The sequence below is a fragment of the Bufo bufo genome, chromosome 1 (genome assembly GCF_905171765.1).
Source record: "Bufo bufo chromosome 1, aBufBuf1.1, whole genome shotgun sequence".
In the NCBI taxonomy this organism is placed as follows: Eukaryota; Metazoa; Chordata; class Amphibia; order Anura; family Bufonidae; genus Bufo; species Bufo bufo.
In genome coordinates, this window is record NC_053389.1 from 439,668,443 (window position 1) to 439,692,729 (window position 24,287).

At 44.7% G+C, this 24,287-nt stretch overlaps 1 protein-coding gene across 1 annotated transcript in view; it reads right to left on the minus strand.

Moving 5' to 3' along the window:
- Positions 1-24,287, minus strand: part of LOC120981956 (sodium-coupled monocarboxylate transporter 1-like) — a 70,044-nt gene that overhangs the window by 6,697 nt on the left and 39,060 nt on the right. Inside the window, exons 11-14 of the mRNA XM_040411812.1 lie at positions 23,793-23,860; positions 15,874-15,960; positions 15,388-15,596; positions 6,467-6,570 (exon numbers count right to left, since the gene is read on the minus strand). Coding sequence (XP_040267746.1) covers positions 6,467-6,570; positions 15,388-15,596; positions 15,874-15,960; positions 23,793-23,860 — 468 coding nt within the window. The remainder of the gene's footprint in view (positions 1-6,466; positions 6,571-15,387; positions 15,597-15,873; positions 15,961-23,792; positions 23,861-24,287) is intronic.

Sequence of the window (24,287 nt, forward strand, 5' to 3'; positions counted from 1 at the left end):
AAACACAGGTGCCAACTGCTGCGTCTTTCTGCAGTGTGCAGACTAAACAGGAGGTCAGGGATGAAGACGATGCAGGGGACGATGAGGTCCTAGACCCCACATGGAATGAAGGTCATGCCACTGACTTTCACAGTTCGGAGGAAGAGGCAGTGGTGAGACCGAGCCAACAGCGTAGCAAAAGAGGGAGCAGTGGGCAAAAGCAGAACACCCGCTGCTACTGACCGCCGCCATCTGGGACCGAGCACCCCAAAGGCAGCCTCAAGGAGTTCCCTGGCATGGCACTTCTTCAAACAATGTGCTGACGACAAGACCCGAGTGGTTTGCACGCTGTGCCATCAGAGCCTGAAGCGAGGCAATAACGTTCTGAACCTTAGCACAACCTGCATGACCAGGCACCTGCATGCAAAGCATGAACTGCAGTGGAGTAAACACCTTAAAAACAAGGAAGTCACTCAGGCTCCCCCTGCTACCTCTTCTGCTGCTGCCTCGGCCTCTTCCTACGCCTCTGGAGGAACGTTGGCACCTGCCGCCCAGCAAACATGGGATGTACCACCAACACCACCACCTGCGTCACCAAGCATCTCAACCATGTCACACGGCAGCGTTCAGCTCTCCATCTCACAAACATTTGAGAGAAAGCGTAAATTCCCACCTAGCCACCCTCGATCCCTGGCCCTGAATGCCAGCATTTCTAAACTACTGGCCTATGAAATGCTGTCATTTAGGCTGGTGGACACAGACAGCTTCAAACAGCTCATGTCGCTTGCTGTCCCACAGTATGTTGTTCCCAGCCGGCACTACTTCTCCAAGAGAGCCGTGCCTTCCCTGCACAACCAAGTATCCGATAAAATCAAGTGTGCACTGCGCAACGCCATCTGTGGCAAGGTCCACCTAACCACAGATACGTGGACCAGTAAGCACGGCCAGGGATGCTATATCTCCCTAACTGCACACTGGGTAAATGTAGTGGCGGCTGGGCCCCAGGCGGAGAGCTGTTTGGTGCACGTCCTTCCGCCGCCAAGGATCGCAGGGCAACATTCTTTGCCTCCTGTCTCCTCCTCCTCCTACTCAGCTTCCTCCTCCTCTTCTTCCACCTGCTCATCCAGTCAGCCACACACCTTCACCACCAACTTCAGCACAGCCCGGAGTAAACGTCAGCAGGCCATTTTGAAACTCATATGTTTGGGGGACAGGCCCCACACCGCACAGGAGTTGTGGGGGGGGTATAGAACAACAGACCGACGAGTGGTTGCTGCCGGTGAGCCTCAAGCCCGGCCTGGTGGTGTGCGATAATGGGCGAAATCTCGTTGCAGCTCTGGGACTAGCCGGTTTGACGCACATCCCTTGCCTGGCGCATGTGCTGAATTTGGTGGTGCAGAAGTTCATTCACAACTACCCCGACATGTCAGAGCTGCTGCATAAAGTGTGGGCCGTCTGTTCGCGCTTCCCGCGTTCACATCCTGCCGCTGCTCGCCTGTCTGCGCTACAGCGTAACTTCGGCCTTCCCGCTCACCGCCTCATATGCGACGTGCCCACCAGGTGGAACTCCACCTTGCACATGCTGGACAGACTGTGCGAGCAGCAGCAGGCCATAGTGGAGTTTCAGCTGCAGCACGCACGGGTCAGTCGCACTGCGGAACAGCACCACTTCACCACCAATGACTGGGCCTCCATGCGAGACCTGTGTGCCCTGTTGCGCTGTTTTGAGTACTCCACCAACATGACCAGTGGCGATGACGCCGTTATCAGCGTTACAATACCACTTCTATGTCTCCTTGAGAAAACACTTAGGGTGATGATGGAAGAGGAGGTGGCCCAGGAGGAGGAGGAGGAAGAGGGGTCATTTTTAGCACTTTCAGGCCAGTCTCTTCGAAGTGACTCAGAGGAAGGTTTTTTGCAACAGCAGAGGCCAGGTACAAATGTGGCCAGACAGGGCCCACTACTAGAGGACGAGGAGGACGAGGATGAGGAGGAGGTGGAGGAGGATAAGGATGAAGCATGTTCACAGCGGGCTGGCACCCAACGCAGCTCGGGCCCATCACTGGTGCGTGGCTAGGGGGAAACGCAGGACGATGACGATACGCCTCCCACAGAGGACAGCTTGTCCTTACCTCTGGGCAGCCTGGCACACATGAGCGACTACATGCTGCAGTGCCTGCGCAATGACAGCAGAGTTGCCCACATTTTAACGTGTGCGGACTACTGGGTTGCCACTCTGCTGGATCCCCGGTACAAAGACAATGTGCCCACCTTACTTCCTACACTGGAGCGTGATAGGAAGATGCGCGAGTACAAGCGCACGTTGGTAGACGCGCTACTGAGAGCATTTCCAAATGTCACAGGGGAACAAGTGGAAGCCCAAGGCGAAGGCAGAGGAGGAGCAAGAGGTCGCCAACGCAGCTGTGTCACGGCCAGCTCCTCTGAGGGCAGGGTTAGCATGGCAGAGATGTGGAAAAGTTTTGTCACCACGCCACAGCTAACTGCACCACCACCTGATACGGAACGTGTTAGCAGGAGGCAACATTTCACTAACATGGTGGAACAGTACGTGTGCACACCCCTCCACGTACTGACTGATGGTTCGGCCCCATTCAACTTCTGGGTCTCCAAATTGTCCACGTGGCCAGAGCTAGCCTTTTATGCCTTGGAGGTGCTGGCCTGCCCGGCGGCCAGCGTTTTGTCTGAACGTGTATTCAGCACGGCAGGGGGCGTCATTACAGACAAACGCAGCCGCCTGTCTACAGCCAATGTGGACAAGCTGACGTTCATAAAAATGAACCAGGCATGGATCCCACAGGACCTGTCCATCCCTTGTGCAGATTAGACATTAACTACCTCCCCTTAACCATATATTATTGTACTCCAGGGCACTTCCTCATTCAATCCTATTTTTATTTTCATTTTACCATTATATTGCGGGGCAACCCAAAGTTGAATGAACCTCTCCTCTGTCTGGATGCCGGGGCCTAAAAATATCTGACAGTGGCCTGTTCCAGTGGTGGGTGACATGAAGCCTGATTCTCTGCTATGACATGAAGACTGATTCTCTGCTGAGTCGCTGACATGAAGCCAGATTCTATGTTATGGGACCTCTCTCCTCTGTCTGGGTGCCGGGGCCTAAATTATATGACAATAGACTGTTCCAATGTTGGGTGACGTGAAGCCTGATTCTCTGCTATGACATGAAGACTGATTCTGTGCTAACATGAAGCCAGATTCTCTGCTATGGGACCTCTCTCCTCTGCCTGGGTGCCTGGGCCTAAATATCTGACAATGGACTGTTCCAGTGGTGGGTGACGTGAAGCCTGATTCTCTGCTATGACATGAATACTGATTCTCTGCTGACATGAAGCCAGATTCTCTGCTATGGGACCTCTCTCCTCTGCCTGGGTGCCTGGGCCTAAATATCTGACAATGGACTGTTCAAGTGGTGGGTGACGTGAAGCCTGATTCTCTGCTATGACATGAAGACTGATTCTCTGCTGACATGAAGCCAAATTCTCTGCTATGGGACCTCTCTCCTCTGCCTGGGTGCCTGGGCCTAAATATCTGACAATGGACTGTTCTAGTGGTGGGTGACGTGAAGCCTGATTCTCTGCTATGACATGAAGACTGATTCTCTGCTGACATGAAGCCAGATTCTCTGCTATGGGACCTCTCTCCTCTGCCTGGGTGCCTGGGCCTAAATATCTGACAATGGACTGTTCCAGTGGTGGGTGACGTGAAGCCTGATTCTCTGCTATGACATGAAGACTGATTCTCTGCTGACATGAAGCCAGATTCTCTGCTATGGGACCTCTCTCCTCTGCCTGGGTGCCTGGGCCTAAATATCTGACAATGGACTGTTCCAGTGGTGGGTGACGTGAAGCCTGATTCTCTGCTATGACATGAAGACTGATTCTCTGCTGACATGAAGCCAGATTCTCTGCTATGGGACCTCTCTCCTCTGCCTGGGTGCCTGGGCCTAAATATCTGACAATGGACTGTTCCAGTGGTGGGTGACGTGAAGCCTGATTCTCTGCTATGACATGAAGACTGATTCTCTGCTGACATGAAGCCAGATTCTCTGCTATGGGACCTCTCTCCAATTGATATTGGTTAATTTTTATTTATTTTATTTTTATTTTAATTCATTTCCCTATCCACATTTGTTTGTAGGGGATTTAACTACATTTTGCTGCCTTTTGCAGCCCTCTAGCCCTTTCCTGAGCTGTTTTACAGCCTTTTTAGTGCCGAAAAGTTCGGGCCCCCATTGACTTCAATGGGGTTCGGGTTCGAGACAAAGTTCGGGTCGGGTTCGGATCCCGAACCCGAACATTTCCGGGAAGTTCGGCCGAACTTCTCGAACCCGAACATCCAGGTGTTCGCTCAACAATAATTACAACCTATAATAAAACATCAAAAACTTCATAAATGATAATAACTAACAAGTTACTTCTCGGGGGCCCTCCCGGTAATGGGTCAAATATGAATCTGTACATAAGTAATACAATGCCTTTTATGGAGAAAGTTGAAAAATATTAAAAAAATAAAAAAATATTAAAAAATATTAAATTGTTTGATTATGAGGAAGAGCAGTATAATGAACAGCTGGGTCATCGCAATTGATCCTTAAAGGGACTCTGTCACCACTTTCTAACCCCCCCTTTTAAAAGTATTGTTATCTCCATGGCGCCCCTGTGATTACAAAGGTGTTGTTAGAAGATAAATTCGCCGTCTCCTTTTGATAAAAAGAGCTTTTATCTAACCTGTCAATCTTCTTGATAAGGTGCCCAGGGCGTTTCTGTTGGTCTCAAGCTGCCGCCCGCCGCCGCCGCTGTTGGTGCCCAGCTCCTCCCCTGATGCTTTCAGCGCCGCCTGAATATAATGAAATACGCCTCCGGCTCTCGCTCAGTGCCCCCTCCTTTTAAAAGATCCCGCGCGTGCGCACAGGCCTGTGCCTGATGCGCCCGTGCGGACATTTACAATCAGCCTCATTGAGCGAAGTGCGCATGCGCGCACTTCGCTCAACCTCCTCATCAGACGAGCACTGCAGCCGGCCGGCTGCAGTGATCGTCTGATGAGGAGGTTGAGCGAAGTGCGCGCATGCGCAGTGATCGTCTGATGAGGAGGTTGAGCGAAGTGCGCGCATGCGCACTTCGCTCAATGAGGCTGATTGTAAATGTCCGCACGGGCGCATCAGGCACAGGCCTGTGCGCACGCGCGGGATCTTTTAAAAGGAGGGGGCACTGAGCGAGAGCCGGAGGCGTATTTCATTATATTCAGGCGGCGCTGAAAGCATCAGGGGAGGAGCTGGGCACCAACAGCGGCGGCGGCGGGCGGCAGCTTGAGACCAACAGAAACGCCCTGGGCACCTTATCAAGAAGATTGACAGGTTAGATAAAAGCTCTTTTTATCAAAAGGAGACGGCGAATTTATCTTCTAACAACACCTTTGTAATCACAGGGGCGCCATGGAGATAACAATACTTTTAAAAGGGGGGGTTAGAAAGTGGTGACAGAGTCCCTTTAAGGCATATGTCTGATTGTGGGATCAGTATAGGGCATCCATAAAATGTTAATAATATACTGCAGTTTTAGGGAACAAAGTGGTATAATTTATCTGTGGTTACCACATTGCTTACTCACGGTTTTGCTTTCTTTCTGGGCCATTGTTGTAATTAAACCAAAAGATAAGTGACAGTTGTGGGTGGTGGTTGGGAAAAAAAACTGACTGTGTTACCCCTGAAGCGTGAAAAGGGTGTGTTAAAAAGGTGTGTATATCTCCCACTTCAATTTGACCAACAGGAGAACACTTGAAGGAGTGAACAAATTTCAAATCCACACCCTTTTGTGGTTTGCCCACGTATTTCTGGCTGAAGTAATTAACATGACATGAGTGACATAACGATTCCACACCCACTGTGGAATCATCTGTGCTGTAAACTGTTTAGAATTCTGGACGATGAATGATGATTAAGGTGTCTACATTAGCGACCTCAAGAACAACAAACTAACGATTATCGCCTGTCATTTAATCGTTTATTGTTTTTACACTACTAGATAACTGATCACTTTCGCTCGATTTTACAATTTTTTAAACAGATTATCTACTCGTGCAATAGGGCCTTTAGAATAGCCTAGTCAAAGCCTCGAACTTAATCCAATTCAAAACCTGTGACAGCAACACAACCCATCTAATGGTGCATTCACACAACGTAATCCATTTTGCGCTCCCCTAATCACAGATACGCAAAATAAAGATGTGGTCTGTGTGCATCCCACACTTTTTGTGGGCCCCATTAAAAAAATGTTTATTGTTATCCACAAAATGGACAAAAATAGCACGTGTTCTATAATTTTAACAGAAATGAATGGGTCTGTGCAAAAAAATGCAGATTGTTAAAGCAATTTCGCCTTGAGGAATAGGCAAAAATCCCAGTGTCTTGATGTGCTAAGATGAGACATCAGTTTGTCTTTTGTCTTACCAGATAACAGGCTTACTATTATTCCAACAATAACAGCAATGATTGTACCGATGGTACTGAAGTATAGATAGGACAATGAGTACCAGTCATCAGCCAGTGCAGGTCTGGGAAATAAAGGAATGAAAAATAGGTCATTCATAATTACACAGATATAATAGTTAAAGTAAAAGTAACAGTGGCTACACCTAGTGAGTGGATATAGATATGGTGCTCACTCCGCAACTCACCCCAAGTTGCCAGGAAAATTTGATTAAAAGGTATATATGGAGGGCACACAAAATATCTGGTGCAATGTGGACTTGATCAGATAGAATGTTTATTGATTATACAGCCCTACAGTATATAAAAAAAAATATAAATCATAAATAAAATAAAATAAAATCTATTGTACATTTTATACATCTATTTTATGAAATGTGCAATAGATTTTTTATTTTTTTATTTATCTTTTTGTTTTATATACTGTAGGGCTGTATAATTAATAAACATTCTATTTGATCAAGTCCACATAGCACCAGATATTTTGTGTGCCCTCCATATATACTTTGTATACTTTTTAATCAGATATAATAGTTGTCTATAAGTAAAATAAATCAGTTTTTCACACGAAAAAAGAAAAGAACAAGAATAAACAGTAGTAGATGGTTATGATCTATAGTTCCAGACCAAAGATTAGGTACAGTACCATATAAAGAATAACAATTCAGTGCTCTAGTTACTCCTGAATAAACAACCTACCATTCCACACACAACCAACCTCCATGCATTCACTACCACAGATGCACCCCCTTCAACATCCAACAAACTAAGAGGAACCTGTTTTAAACAAATCTCCACTGATACACAAACGGCTCAATTGTCTGAGAGTAAAATCCTACTGTTAAATCCTTCTACTTCTGACTTACTAAAGAGAGCAGTTTATATGGTAGGAACTCAAAATATCCATAAATACTTGCCTCATATTTCTGTCTTGTGCATAGATTAAGTACTATAAACAAATAATATGGTGAAAAAAGGTATGCGTCCAGATTGATTATGGCCGCCATCAGCGGCTTAGGCAGGGCTCTTTTGTTACTACTGGTGCTCTTTGCTCCTGAAGAAGTACCAGGCACACAGAAACACGTCGAGCCGTCCAGTACTAGTACTCCTCGCTAGCTGTGACTGATAGTTGGCTGTATATGAGCCACATCAGCTGGTACATCTGCTAGCGGGAGTACACCACCCGGGCTACTTGATAAACCTTGGCATGGTGCCCGGGCTTAGACATGTCCTACACCGTAGGACATGTTGACTAATCTCTCGATTTTAAAATCAGTTTGAGGGTTTAGTGAGACTGCAGAGTGCACCTATCTTTGTTATTTTGTTATATTGTTATATTAATTATCACATCCGCACTTGTTACCTTGTGTAGGATGTCTATTGTGGTACTTGTGGTTCGCCGCGGGCATCCTCCACCGTATGCATTTTGCTGGGGATTGCCATTAGCAACGCGCCACAAGTGCAGGATTTGCTCCCTTATATATATGCACAACTGCATGTGGGTTTGAGCACCTCCTGCGAATGCCAACCTGTCTTCTTAGTGAGTACAGCACCATTGTTTCGTCCCCGGTGGATGGCATAGTGCACGGCCATCTCCTGTGTGACGCTCATATCCCGGTGGCGAGAGCAGTGCGGTTACCGTGCCCAGCACTGGGTTTCTTGCTTATATGGAGAGGCTGGAGGTCTTTATCCCTAGAGTTTAATAATTATTGCACGTTATACGGCCTAAATGATCCCTATATCATGTGGATAATACCCTTGTGACATTGAGATTGAGATAAAATATATCTATCCACATGTTGAGCAGGCACGTTTATTGTGATAATAATTATATATGTGACAACTAAAACACCAATACAATACATTCAACCTTGGTGAATTACAGGGGAGAGGTGTGTCATTTTGGCATTACGCACTAGATGCCACAGATCACCCTAGGGGCTCTAAGTGATACCTGTCCTGTATTTTTAATATTATATCAGAGGCTATACACCCCTTTGAATTTTTAATACTGGATATCAATAAACTTTTTTAGTTTTTTGAGTTTCAACATCCATGAACATTATATTTGCTTGTGCATGGATGTCAGAAAAAGTCATGATGGCAAAGAATATCACAAAGAAAAATCTGTAACTTTTTAAAGGAGCTTTCCAAAAAGAACTAAAAAAAAAAAACAGAAGTTTAAAAATAATATAACCCATAAAAAAAAACAATGGTTGTTGTGGTGATCCGCTTCAGCAAGTGAGTGGACCTTTGGACATGTGGAGCCAGGACAAGGAAATGAAGAGTAGCAGGAAACCATACCAGTGTCGTAACAGTAGTGGTGGGGTATCAGGGAGGGTGAGTGCTGAGTAGTGCTTATTTTTTCCATCCAACCCTTTTGGTCCCCTTCTTTTTTTATTTATTTTAGTTTACCCCCAAAAAATCCTTTAAAGAGGTTGTGAAATATATTCTACATTTTTCAAACCAGCACTTGGACCTGAATACATTTGTAACTGCATTTAATTAAAAATTTGTATAGCTAGTGACATATTCAATAAATATTTATATAATCTGTATAGTGCCACCTAATGTTTGTTCTTTTCCTTATTTTCTGTCTGTCTCACTGAGCTGATCAAATGTGCTCAGTTTAACCCCTTAGGGACGCATGATGTACCGGTACTGCATGTTTCCCGATTCCTTAAGGACCCATGACGTACCGGTACGTCATGGCTTTAAATCGCGATTCCGGCGCCGCGGGGGTTAATCGGAACGGGATGCCAGCTGAAATCATTCAGCCGGCATCCTGCAACAATGCAGGGGGGGGGTCATTTGACCCCCGTATCGGCGATCGCAGAAAACCGCAGGTTAATTCAGACCTGCGGTTTTCTGCGTTTCCGGTCAATTCGGGTCTCCGGTGACCCGATGAACCGGAAAAAGACTGCGATCAGTGGCGTGATTACACACCACCAATCACAGTTCGTGCATTTGGAGAGGCGGTGCTAGCCCTGGTGCTGAACGCTGCTGTCCAGGGTGCTGATTGGTGCAGGGGAGAGAGTAGCGAGATTCAAACTTCCTGCGCTCCTTTCTCCCCTCCTCTTCCTGTTCTGCACGAGCACCCGGCAGCACCGTCCAGCACCAGCTCCTGCGTCCCCCTAATCGTTATCCATCACCCTCCTGCACCCATCGCCCTCCAGGTAGGTTAGGGTCAGTGAGGGAGAGGCACCGTTAGGCAGGGATAGAAGGGAAAAGTAAAAAAAAAAAAATGAACTTTTATTCTAAACTTTCTTTGTTCCATCTTTCAGACCCCAGACCCCCCCCTGCCACTTGCCCCCCACCACCAGCCCCCTTACCACCACTTTTTTTTTTTTTTTGCATGCGCTGACTGTCCGGCACTCTTAGCGTCCAGCCACTGTTAGCGCACCGCCCCACCGCCCCACCGCTGATCAGCGTTGTACCGCTGATCAGCAAGTTTGAACTTTTTTTTTTTTTTTCTCTAACACTTGCCCATTTTTTTGCCTGGACTTTTTAGTACGTGAACACCTGTGCCCCCACACACACGCACATACAATAAAGGTTTACACACACGCACACACACACACACCCATGGCCCGCCGGATGTTCTCGGCCGAGGAGGCATATGCCCAGATTGCCTTCGACTCCGAGAGCCCCAGTGAGGATGAGGATGACCCCACGTTCCTTTTATCATCCGCATCCTCCTCATCTTCATCTGATGACGATGAACCCCCAAGGCGGCGGAGAGGGGCCCCACATGCTAGGGATCCTGTGGCCCACCCTAGTACTAGCCGCCCTGGGGTTCGTACTGGTTTCCCGGCCCACCAAATAAGCCCACCGGAGCCCCCTGCCGATGAACTTAGCTGGTGTCCCCCAGTGGACTTTGAGCCCGAGATTTCGGATTTTGCTGGCAATCCTGGAATCCAGATTCCCACAGTGGGGTTTACTGAAATTGACTTTTTTAGTTTTTTTTTCAGTAACCCACTGGTGAATCTGTTGTGGGAGCAGACGAATCTGTACGCCCAACAGTTCGTCGCTCAAAACCCGGGCTCATTTTTGGCTAGACCCGGTGGCTGGACGCCGGTCAGTGCAGCCGAGATGAGGACATTTTGGGGCCTCGTGCTGCATATGGGTCTAGTTCAAAAACCCAGTGTCAGGCAATACTGGAGTGGGGACGTCCTATACCAGACCCCACTGTACAGTATGGTCATGACACGTCCCCGGTTTGAGGCCATCCGGAAATGTCTGCATTATTCCGATAATGCAGCATGTCCCCCCCGAGGTGATCCTGCCTATGATCGGCTGTATAAGATGCGGCCGGTCATCGATCACTTTGGGGCCACATTTCAGCAGGCCTACGTACCTGGAAGGGAGGTCGCGGTTGATGAGTCTCTCGTTGCGTTCAAGGGGAGACTCAGTTTCCGCCAATACATTCCCACAAAGCGGGCGAGGTATGGCGTGAAGCTATACAAAATTTGTGAGAGTACCTCAGGGTACACTTACAAATTTCGTGTGTACGAGGGACGAGATTCCCGTATTCAACCCCCAGAATGTCCCCCCACTCTGGGTGTTAGCGGGAAACTCGTGTGGGACCTTATGTACCCATTGCTGGATAAGGGTTACCACTTGTACGTGGATAACTTTTATACCAGCATTCCTTTGTTCAGGTCCCTTGCCGCCAGATCCACGTTCGCTTGTGGGACCGTGCGGAAAAATCAACGCGGCCTCCCTGCCAACCCCCTCCAGGTACCTATCCCCAGGGGTGAGACCCGTGCCCTTACCAGTGGAAACCTGTTGCTGGTCAGGTATAAGGACAAGAGGGATGTCCTTATGCTGTCCACAATCCACGGCAACAGCACCACCCCTGTCCCTGTGCGAGGTACCGCGGCAACGGTCCTCAAGCCCGATTGTATCGTCGACTACAATCGGTATATGGGAGGAGTTGATCTCTCTGATCAAGTCCTCACGCCATATAATGCCATGCGCAAAACCCGGGTATGGTACAAAAAAGTTGCGGTCTACTTGGTACAGGTTGCCATGTACAACTCTTTTGTACTATCCCGAAGCGCTGGCAGCACAGGGACTTTCCTCCAATTCTATGAGGCAGTCCTCAAGGACCTGATCTTTTCGGACCGGGAAAGAGCAGGCCGGAGTACCTCGGGAATTGGAGGCTCCCGGATCGTACCTGGCCAACATTTTCCAGGTGTGGTCCCCCATACTGGAAAGAAGGGACGAACCCAAAAAAGATGCAGAGTGTGTCACAAGAGGGGGATACGGAAGGACACCACCACTCAATGTGACACTTGCCCCGATCAGCCGGGCCTCTGCGTTATCGATTGCTTCAGGGAGTATCACACTTCCATGGAGTACAAAATTTTTATAATCCCCAACAGTCCACTAGAGAACATAAAAAACTATGGCTCTCAGACTTTGGAGACACAGAAAAAAATTTTTTTACCCCAAAAAATATTAGTTTTAGTGCAGGCATCCTTAAACTGCAGCCCTCCAGATGTTGTAAAACTATAACTCCCAGCATGCCCAGACAACCTACAGCCATCAGCAGGGCATGGTGGGAATTGTAGTTTTACAACATCTGGAGGGCCGCAGTTTTAGGATGCCTGCTTAGTGTCTCCAAAGTCTGAGAGCCATACATATTGGGCATCGTCGCGTGCGTAAAAGTCGTCGCTATAAAAATAACATTTGACCAAACCCCTCGGATGAACAGCGTTAAAAATATATAATAAAAACTGTGCCAAAACACCAATTTTTGGGCAAAATTTCCATTTGAATCCTTTTTTCCAGTAATAAAGCAAGGGTTAACAGCCGAACAAAACTAAATATTTATTGCCCTGATTCTGTAGTTTGCAGAAACACCCCATATGTGGTCGTAAATGACTATATAGCCGCACGGCAGGGCATAGAACGAAGGGAACTCCATATGGTTTCTGGAAGGCAGATTTTGATGGACTGTTTCTTTTTTTTTTTTTTTCTCAAAGAATTTTTATTGTCAAAAATGAATAATAAATGACAGCAAATATATTGTGGACGCAGCCACTTACAAGTTCTTAAAATATATAAGCTTGATAATTGGTGGACACAGCCACCCCTTTGTTAGATTGACAAAATTTTTATTAATATAGAAAGTCCTATTGCACCCGCTCGGGTGCTGCCAACATAGAACTTAGGGTAACAATAAGAAAGGAACCATAACATTAGTTCAGTAGTTTACCAATAGGTAAGTCATGAGGGGAGGAAAGAGGAAAAGAAAAGAAAATGAGAGAGATGGTAATGTTGAAAAACAACTAAGGACCTATAGTTTCCTACCTAAGTTAAGCCAACTCAGGCTACACCAATGACATAATCAAGAGGCTAGTAAAGGAAATTGATTACTGAGGCATAGGGAACTTAGCCAGCCAAGGACTGTTTCTTTTTTGACACCATGTCCCATTAGAAGCCCCCCTGATGTAGCCTAGACTAGAAACTCCAAAAAGGTGACCCCATCTAAGAAACTACACCCCTCAAGGTATTCAAAAGTTACTTTACAAACTATGTTAGCCCTTTAGGTGTTCCACAAAACTAAATTGCGAATGTAGAAACAATTTTAGAATTTCATTTTTTTTTACCTTGCCTCAAAAAAGTGTAATATAGAGCAACACCCACCTTATCCTTTAGTTTAGTTTCCTAGATGGGGTCACTTTTATGGAGTTTCTACTCTAGGGGTGCATCAGGGGGCTTGAAAGGGTACATGGTGTAAATCAACCAGTCCAGCAAAATCTGCCTTCCAAAAACCATAGGGCGTCCCCCTTCTTCTATGTCCTGCCGTTTAGCCAAATAGTAGTTTACGACCACATATGGGGTGTTTCTGCAAACTACAGAATCAGGGCAACCCATTTTGAGTTTTGTTTGGCTGTTAACCCATTTTTTCCAGTAATAAAGTAAGGGTTAAATCGGAAAATTTTCCCAAAAATTTAAATTTCTAAATTGTTTCTCCATCTGCCATTAACTCTTGTGGAACACCTAAAGGGTTAACAAAGTTTGTAAACCCAGTTTTGAATACCTTGAGGGGTGTACTTTCTTAGAAGGAGTCACTTTTTTGAAATTTCTATTCTAGGGGTGCAAGGGGGGGCTTCAAATGGGACATGGTATAAACAAAACCAGTCCTGCAAAATCTGCCTTGCAAAACCCATATGGTGTTCCCCTCCTTCTATGTCCTCCCGTTTGGCCACACAGTAGTTTATGACCACATATGGGGTGTTTCTGCAAACTACAGAATCAGGGCAACCCATTTAGAGTTTTATTTGGCAGTTAACCCTTGTTTTTTTCCAGGAAAAAATTTATTATATTGGAAAAATTTTCAAAAAATCAAAATTCTTAAAATTTATGCCAATTTGCCATGAAGTCTTGTGGAAGACCTAAAGGGTTAACAAAGTTTGTAAAAACAGTTTTGAAAACCTTGAGGGGTGTAGTTTCTAGAATGGGGTCATTGAATGGGATTTTGAAGATTTCTGAAAAATTTCAAAATTTGCTTCTAAACTTCTAAGCCTTGTAACATCCCCAAAAAATAAAATATCATTCTCAAAATGCTACAAACATGAAGTAGACATATGGGGAATGTAAAGTCATCACAATTTTTGGGGGTATTACTATGTATTACATAAGTAGATAAAATGAAACTTAGAAATTTGCTAATTTTTCAAAATTTTTGGTAAATATGGTATTTTTTTATGCAAAAAAATTAACTTTTTTGACCCAATTTTAGCAGTGTCATGAAGTACAATATGTGACGAAAAAAAACTATCTCAGAATGGCCTGGGTAAGTCAAAGCGTTTTAAAGTTATGAGCACTTAAAGTGACACTGGTCAGATTTGCAAAAAATGGCCAAGTCCTTAAAGAGGACCTTTCACCTGGAAAAACATTGTGAACTAAGTATCCTGACATATACAGCGGCGCCCAGGAATCTCACTGCACTTACTATTATCCCTGGGCGCCGCTCCGTTCTCCCGTTATGCCCTCCGGTATCTTCGCTCAGTAAGTTATAGTAGGCGGAGACTGCCCTTGTTCTGTGGGCGTCTCCTCCTCCTAGGCTGTAGCGCTGGCCAATCGCAGTGCACAGCTCACAGCCTGGGAGGTTTTTTTCTCCCAGGCTGTGAGCTCTGCGCTGCGATTGGCCAGCGCTACAGCCTAGGAGGAGGAGACGCCCACAGAACAAGGGCAGTCTCCGCCTACTATAACTTACTGAGCGAAGATACTGGAGGGCATAACGGGAGAATGGAGCGGCGCCCAGGGATAATAGTAAGTGCAGTGAGATCCCTGGGCGCCGCTGTATATGTCAGGATACTTAGTTCGCAATGTTTTTCCAGGTGAAAGGTCCTCTTTAAGGTGAAATAGGGGTTAAACAGAGAGAGAGCTACTGCAGAAAGTTACACAAAGAGAGAGAGAGAGAGAGAGCTGCTGCAGAAAGGACACGACCCCCTGAGCCGCCAGATTGAAGATAATCTAACGGAGCAATTGGAATGGTGAATGTGGAGATCTCTGGATCCATGTGAGGTACAGGGCTGGTTCTAGCTTCGTTAGAAAGAGATTGTCATGTACTATACGATGTCTTATTTTCATTTTTTACATTAATTATGGGATAACCCCTTTAAAGATTTTCCTATTTTATAGAGTGGTTATAATTGTTGTTACTATTATATAATCAAGAGAACTAATTCTGTAGCCAGTTTACGAGAGCCCTTCCAATTGTCTCAACCTTAGGCTCAATTTCTAGTATAAATCTGTGATTTGCCTTGATTCTGTCCATTTTTATAAGTAACATTAAATTTCATTTTTACAAATGTCCGCCAGTTTTAATAACATTCATGTCATACAATATGAGAAGCATCACATACCGGTCAGCCACTTGTGCTTCTATCATTAAGTCTGTTACTGTAGGAGGTGCTGTTGTTAAGGTCCAGTTGGTATCTGCGGTACTAAAATTACAGCCCTCTACAGACAGGTATTTAGGTAAACTTCTTATAGGAAGAGTGGGATAAATCAGAGATCCAATCCCAACCCACAATGAAACTGCAAACCCTGCTAGGAGGCCAACCACGGCACCCTGCAATACAAAACAAGATTGGATTTAATGGGTGTTTTGTCACAGCCCATCAAGATGTGCATACATTACAAAATGTATATTGGAGGGAATATAATAAGAAAATGGTAGCAGTACACACAGCACATTACATGAGGACGATACAAAATATGAACAGGTTTCATACTCAAATTAGCCTTGCCCAGGAAAAAGATGGCTGTTTGAGTGCGTGACAACTTTGACATCATGTAAGTTTAATACCTCCATTTAGATTAACATTAAATTAAATTCAGGCACTTACCAATGAGTTTGCAAATGGAAAGAGGATTCCTAAAGTAAAAAGCCCCAGCAGTGGACCACCAACCATTCCAAAAATGGAGAGTGCTGCCTATAGAAAAAAAATCATTGATGTAACCATTATATGTAAAAAAGTATTCGGTAAGGTTTATGTAATGATCATTTTCTAATTACAACCAGATACAGTTTAATAGTGAAGAGGGGAACTGTAAGCTTCTGGCTCCACCACTCTGTCTGTGACCAGTGGTTCGGCGCAGACAGTGTTGGCCTGGGGTGACCTGGGGCCTACCAGTAGCATTCATTCTGGGGGCCTACTATACAGATACATGCAAATGTTATCTGACCCCCCTTCACAAATTCATAAAACTACGCCAAAACACTTATTTTCAGTAGTAGTGTGCTGCCTTGGCTGCTCCTTAGACTCTTCTGTCAGTATCCTGCTGACTAGCTTCTACCTTGGACTACAGGAATCCAAACTATGTGACCCAGGATGACATGCTCACACAGCAACAGACAGCAGCCTGAAGGCTAGGTCCCTTGGTAAAGAGGATACTGGCTGGCCTAGAAATCATGTAAACCCCCTGATGCATCATACTATTTGTTAACCCCTTCCCAACCTACGGCAGTAGTCGGGTCATTAAATATGGCGCCCAGTCATGAGCAGGGTGGGCAACGTAGCCATCAGGTTTCTGCTGTTTCACACAGCAGACACACAGAGCTAATGTCTGCAATAACGTAGATCGTACACATTTAACACCTCAGATGCTGCGGTCAATTGTGACCACTGCATCTGAGATGGCTTTCCCTAGGAGTACTGCACCTATATGTGGAGATTGGATTAGCTGTTTGTTCCTTGTGGTACCCTCCATCCCTCTGAAGGATCTGAGGCTACCACAGCATAAGGGCTCATTCAGACGACCGTAAGTGCTCCATGCCCATATTGAGGATCGCAAACGACAGGTCCACAATATATGGGCTAGGGATGAGCGAATCGACTTCGGAGGAAACATCCAAAGTCGATTCGCATAAAACTTCGGTTCAATACTGTACGGAGCGAGCGTATTGGCTCAGATGAGCCAAAGTTATTACTTCGCGAAGTCTCAGGTGACTTCTGGTAATAACTTCATAGATTAATTTTTACTGTAAAAAAAACATTTCCCGAACTCTGGTTCAGTTCCAAGTGGTCCTATCTTTTGCCATACTTTGCGGATTGCAGACCCGCACAGTAATATGGGATTCACATGGCAGGTGCCCGTTCATTGCTTATTGCGGTCTGCATTACAGGCATGGAGCCCTTACGGACATCTCAGTGAGCCCTAAAGATTGTTTGCACTGCTGCATCCCAAAATACCAGAAATATTAAAATATAAACGTATTTATCCCATATGGAGAATGCCGTAAAAAAAAAAAATCAAAATGGCCGATTCACCCTTTGTTCGTCTCTTCACCTCGCCCCTAAAAAACGTAATGAAAAGTTATCAAAAAGTCATATACACACTCCAAAATAGTATCACTGAAAACTACAGATCGCCTCACAGAAATGAGCCCTCACACAGGTCCGTAGAACATAAATATAAAAAAATTATGGGTGTATATATTTTATCAAAGTTTTTTTTACAAGAATTAAAACACAATAAAAACTATGCAAATGTGGTATCGCTGTAATCATACTCTGTCAGTTTTCAGTATTTCATCCATTTGGGCTTACCGCTACATTGTATGCTATATGAAATGGTGGCATTGTCCTGAAAAAAACAGGCCTTTGTACGGCTATGTGAATGGAAAAATAAAAAAATTACAGCTCCGGGAAGGCAGGGAGTGACAAACGAAAATGCAAAAACGGAAAGGGTTGAATAACCTTTTTTATATGGATGCATAGACTGGTTTAAATGTTGTATGATGCTTATCTGTATGTAGTGCAGTCAGTGCACTCTGCCATGTGCCACTTGGACCAGGAGTGGGGGAATTAAAGGAACACCCTGGCTCAGGGCACGACCAGGGAATTCCCTGCACCACGATGGACCAGTCCGAGCCTGAACTCAGGTAAGGCTACTTTCACACCTGCGTTCAGTGCGGATCCGTCTTGTATCTGCAAAGACGGATCCGCACCGATAATGCAAAGGCTTGCATCTTTGCTCGTCATGGGAATGTGGGCAAGGTAAGTATGCACTGTGTGGGGGGCACAGGAGAGGGCACAACAGGGACAATATAGAAGGTGAGGGGCACATCAGGGTGCATTATTCTGTCTGGGGGCATACAAGGAGTATCATACTGTGTTCGAGACACATAAGGAGGCATTTTACTGTGTGGAGGGGGCACATATAGGGTCACTATATTGGGTGGAGATTAGCTTTGCTACAGTGTGGAGCTTTGCCATTCAACAGAGGCCCCCAGATATACCTTTACTTGGGACCCCAAAAATGCCAAATCTAACCCTGATTACAAGCCAATATATATGTAACAAAACAGATATAAATTTCTGCTAGCAGGAGATTAAACACGTTTTAAATGTCTACATAACATTTACATATAATAAATGTTAAATAAGTCATTACCTGTAATAAGCCTCCTAACACGGATGCCAAACCAGCCATTGCAATACATACAGCACCATACAAGAAACCTGGGAAGTACAGATATCATTCAGAAGTGGGAACTTGGGAAAAACTAATTTTACATACATAGAAGATAAAAACCTGGGTGAAATGACATATACCAGTAAGGGCGAAGGGGGTGGTTATTCATAATTCAGTTCACTAATAATTCAGTTCTCCCTTATTGATGGTTGCCAACACTCCACATCTATGGCCACTTTATTGCCTGCAGATTGTACTTTATTGGTCAAGCTTTGGATACCTACAGAAGGGTGCTAAATCTGGCCACACATAGGTTGAGGGCCTCACCTGAATGTGCACGTTGGATCAAGATAAGTGGATGACAGACACATCTAGATTTGCTTATATCCAAGGAGGAGAAACCAATTGGAAAGGTAAATTCCACCCTGTGAGACTATTTTCATACAGCTCTTGGGATGAGGGTCTCTCTATATAGTTAGAATTCTGATCCTGTTTAAGGTGTCTACTAATAAAACCCATGTCTTGAGCAGAATCCTTTTTGAATTGCAGAATTTGCTGTGGACTTTTTGATTATGCCTTGATAGGCAAGTTCTAATTTTGCTTATTATATATGGTAAATGATATGTCAGGTGTTATCTTACTTGTTCCTTTGGAAATCCATGACAGTTTGGTCTCGCTGAGAGATGGGAAATAAGGTTTCACAAGGTCTTCTACTGTAACAGCTGCCAAAGCATTAATACTGGATGACACAGTGCTGGAAAACATAATAATAGTGTCCTTAGTGGTAGCACTTCCCTTTTATAGTATGCTTTATAAAACTTTATTTTTTTTTCAAGGTCGTAAACTGACCACTTTCTGATGACCTGGGACCAATATGTATGTAATATGACTACTATATGGTACTTACTTATATAGCCCTACTAATATAGCCTTTCTTGGTATTATGTGCCATTTTCTATATTTCAGAATTCATGCTCTCTTGTTAGGCAAATCTTCTGTGCTGTCCGCGTAGAGGTCCTGCACATAAGATGGCCGCTGATGGAGGGCCATTTGACCAGACATATCACTCTGTCTCTTCAATTTCTAACATACTACACCTGTACTAAACTCCCAGCAGTGCAAGAGCAGAAAGTATAGTGTATGTGAATGCTGAAGACGTGATTTGCCTGGTCACAGGACCCTCCATCAGCAGTCCTTTCATGGACAGGACCTCCATGTGGACAGTAGCGTTGAGCGAATCGAAATGTCCGAAGCGGACTTCTATCCAAATTTCAGGAAAAATTTGATTTGCCGAGTCCGGCACATGTATGTTAAAAGTCATGACAGATATAAAAAAGAAAAATCAGACATCATATAGTACAGGACATTCTCTTTCTAACAAGGCTAGGAGCAGCCTTGTACCTCAAATGGATCCAGAGATCTCCCCATTCATTGCCCCAATTGTTCTGCTAGATTTATTTGCAGGCTGGCAGCTCAGGGTGTATGTCCTTTTTCAGGGAGCATGTCCTTTCCACTGCATTTCTCTCCCTGTAACTGTCACATCTTCTAATAGAAGATATGGCTGTTGACCAGGGGCGTAAGCATTTCAGTCTCCAGGCCTCCAGCATCAGGCCCTGGCGCTGCCCTACTAAAACTAGACACAAATTAATCACGTGGGCGGAGCCGAACTGGCCATTAGGCCCCACCCACCTGCTTCATTTGTGACTAATTCTAGTTGGGCAGCTGCGGGGCCTGATGCTGGAGTGCTTATCATGCAGGTGAGCTGAGCGCTCTGACAGGACCCAGCTTCAAGTACAGTGAAAATGCCAGGCCCCGTTACATGAAGACTGTGGGCAGTGGGGGACACTACTAGGGGCTGTGGTACGCAATAATGGGGGCAGTGGGGGACACTACTGGGGACAGTGGGGAACACTACTAGGGTCTGTTGGGAACACTACCAGGGGCTGTTGGGGGGCACTACAGAATCAGGGCAACCCATTTTGAGTTTTGTTTGGCTGTTAACCCATTTTTTCCAGTAATAAAGTAAGGGTTAAATCGGAAAATTTTCCCAAAAATTTAAATTTCTAAATTGTTTCTCCATCTGCCATTAACTCTTGTGGAACACCTAAAGGGTTAACAAAGTTTGTAAACCCAGTTTTGAATACCTTGAGGGGTGTACTTTCTTAGAAGGAGTCACTTTTTTGAAATTTCTATTCTAGGGGTGCAAGGGGGGGCTTCAAATGGGACATGGTATAAACAAAACCAGTCCTGCAAAATCTGCCTTGCAAAACCCATATGGTGTTCCCCTCCTTCTATGTCCTCCCGTTTGGCCAAACAGTAGTTTACGACCACATATGGGGTGTTTCTGCAAACTACAGAATCAGGGCAACCCATTTAGAGTTTTATTTGGCAGTTAACCCTTGTTTTTTTCCAGGAAAAAATTTATTATATTGGAAAAATTTTCAAAAAATCAAAATTCTTAAAATTTATGCCAATTTGCCATGAAGTCTTGTGGAAGACCTAAAGGGTTAACAAAGTTTGTAAAAACAGTTTTGAAAACCTTGAGGGGTGTAGTTTCTAGAATGGGGTCATTGAATGGGATTTTGAAGATTTCTGAAAAATTTCAAAATTTGCTTCTAAACTTCTAAGCCTTGTAACATCCCCAAAAAATAAAATATCATTCTCAAAATGCTACAAACATGAAGTAGACATATGGGGAATGTAAAGTCATCACAATTTTTGGGGGTATTACTATGTATTACATAAGTAGATAAAATGAAACTTAGAAATTTGCTAATTTTTCAAAATTTTTGGTAAATATGGTATTTTTTTATGCAAAAAAATTAACTTTTTTGACCCAATTTTAGCAGTGTCATGAAGTACAATATGTGACGAAAAAAAACTATCTCAGAATGGCCTGGGTAAGTCAAAGCGTTTTAAAGTTATGAGCACTTAAAGTGACACTGGTCAGATTTGCAAATAGTGAAGAGGGGAACTGTAAGCTTCTGGCTCCACCACTCTGTCTGTGACCAGTGGTTCGGCGCAGACAGTGTTGGCCTGGGGTGACCTGGGGCCTACCAGTAGCATTCATTCTGGGGGCCTACTATACAGATACATGCAAATGTTATCTGACCCCCCTTCACAAATTCATAAAACTACGCCAAAACACTTATTTTCAGTAGTAGTGTGCTGCCTTGGCTGCTCCTTAGACTCTTCTGTCAGTATCCTGCTGACTAGCTTCTACCTTGGACTACAGGAATCCAAACTATGTGACCCAGGATGACATGCTCACACAGCAACAGACAGCAGCCTGAAGGCTAGGTCCCTTGGTAAAGAGGATACTGGCTGGCCTAGAAATCATGTAAACCCCCTGATGCATCATACTATTTGTTAACCCCTTCCCAACCTACGGCAGTAGTCGGGTCATTAAATATGGCGCCCAGTCATGAGCAGGGTGGGCAACGTAGCCATCAGGTTTCTGCTGTTTCACACAGCAGACACACAGAGCTAATGTCTGCAATAACGTAGATCGTACACATTTAACACCTCAGATGCTGCGGTCAATTGTGACCACAGCATCTGAGATGGCTTTCCCTAGGAGTACTGCTCTCCTGGGGCCCGAACGGCTCCTATATGTGGAGATTGGATTAGCTGTTTGTTCCTTGTGGTACCCTCCATCCCTCTGAAGGATCTGAGGCTACCACAGCATAAGGGCTCATTCAGACGACCGTAAGTGCTCCATGCCCATATTGAGGATCGCAAACGACAGGTCCACAATATATGGGCTAGGGATGAGCGAATCGACTTCGGAGGAAACATCCAAAGTCGATTCGCATAAAACTTCGGTTCAATACTGTACGGAGCGAGCGTATTGGCTCAGATGAGCCAAAGTTATTACTTCGCGAAGTCTCAGGTGACTTCTGGTAATAACTTCATAGATTAATTTTTACTGTAAAAAAAACATTTCCCGAACTCTGGTTCAGTTCCAAGTGGTCCTATCTTTTGCCATACTTTGCGGATTGCAGACCCGCACAGTAATATGGGATTCACATGGCAGGTGCCCGTTCATTGCTTATTGCGGTCTGCATTACAGGCATGGAGCCCTTACGGACATCTCAGTGAGCCCTAAAGATTGTTTGCACTGCTGCATCCCAAAATACCAGAAATATAAAAATATAAACGTATTTATCCCATATGGAGAATGCCGTAACAAAAAAAAAATCAAAATGGCCGATTCACCCTTTGTTCGTCTCTTCACCTCGCCCCAAAAAAACGTAATGAAAAGTTATCAAAAAGTCATATACACACTCCAAAATGGTATCACTGAAAACTACAGATCGCCTCACAGAAATGAGCCCTCACACAGGTCCGTAGAACATAAATATAAAAAAATTATGGGTGTATATATTTTTTCAAAGTTTTTATTTTTTTACAAGTATTAAAACACAATAAAAACTATGCAAATGTGGTATCGCTGTAATCATACTGTCAGTTTTCAGTATTTCATCCATTTGGGCTTACCTCTACATTGTATGCTATATGAAATGGTGGCATTGTCCTGAAAAAAACAGGCCTTCGTACGGCTATGTAAATGGAAAAATAAAAAAATTACAGCTCCGGGAAGGCAGGGAGTGACAAACGAAAATGCAAAAACGGAAAGGGTTGAATAACCTTTTTTATATGGATGCATAGACTGGTTTAAATGTTGTATAATGCTTATCTGTATGTAGTGCAGTCAGTGCACTCTGCCATGTGCCACTTGGACCAGGAGTGGGGGAATTAAAGGAACACCCTGTCTCAGGGCACGACCAGGGAATTCCCTGCACCACGATGGACCAGTCCGAGCCTGAACTCAGGTAAGGCTACTTTCACACCTGCGTTCAGTGCGGATCCGTCTTGTATCTGCACAGACGGATCCGCACCGATAATGCAAAGGCTTGTATCTTTGCTCGTCATGGGAATGTGGGCAAGGTAAGTATGCACTGTGTGGGGGGCACAGGAGAGGGCACAACAGGGACAATATAGAAGGTGAGGGGCACATCAGGGTGCATTATTCTGTCTGGGGGCATACAAGGAGTATCATACTGTGTTCGAGACACATAAGGAGGCATTATACTGTGTGGAGGGGGCACATATAGGGTCACTATATTGGGTGGAGATTAGCTTTGCTACAGCGTGGAGCTTTGCCATTCAACAGAGGCCCCCAGATATACCTTTACTTGGGACCCCAAAAATGCCAAATCTAACCCTGATTACAAGCCAATATATATGTAACAAAACAGATATAAATTTCTGCTAGCAGGAGATTAAACACGTTTTAAATGTCTACATAACATTTACATATAATAAATGTTAAATAAGTCATTACCTGTAATAAGCCTCCTAACACGGATGCCAAACCAGCCATTGCAATACATACAGCACCATACAAGAAACCTGGGAAGTACAGATATCATTCAGAAGTGGGAACTTGGGAAAAACTAATTTTACATACATAGAAGATAAAAACCTGGGTGAAATGACATATACCAGTAAGGGCGAAGGGGGTGGTTATTCATAATTCAGTTCACTAATAATTCAGTTCTCCCTTATTGATGGTTGCCAACACTCCACATCTATGGCCACTTTATTGCCTGCAGATTGTACTTTATTGGTCAAGCTTTGGATACCTACAGAAGGGTGCTAAATCTGGCCACACATAGGTTGAGGGCCTCACCTGAATGTGCACGTTGGATCAAGATAAGTGGATGACAGACACATCTAGATTTGCTTATATCCAAGGAGGAGAAATCAATTGGAAAGGTAAATTCCACCCTGTGAGACTATTTTCATACAGCTCTTGGGATGAGGGTCTCTCTATATA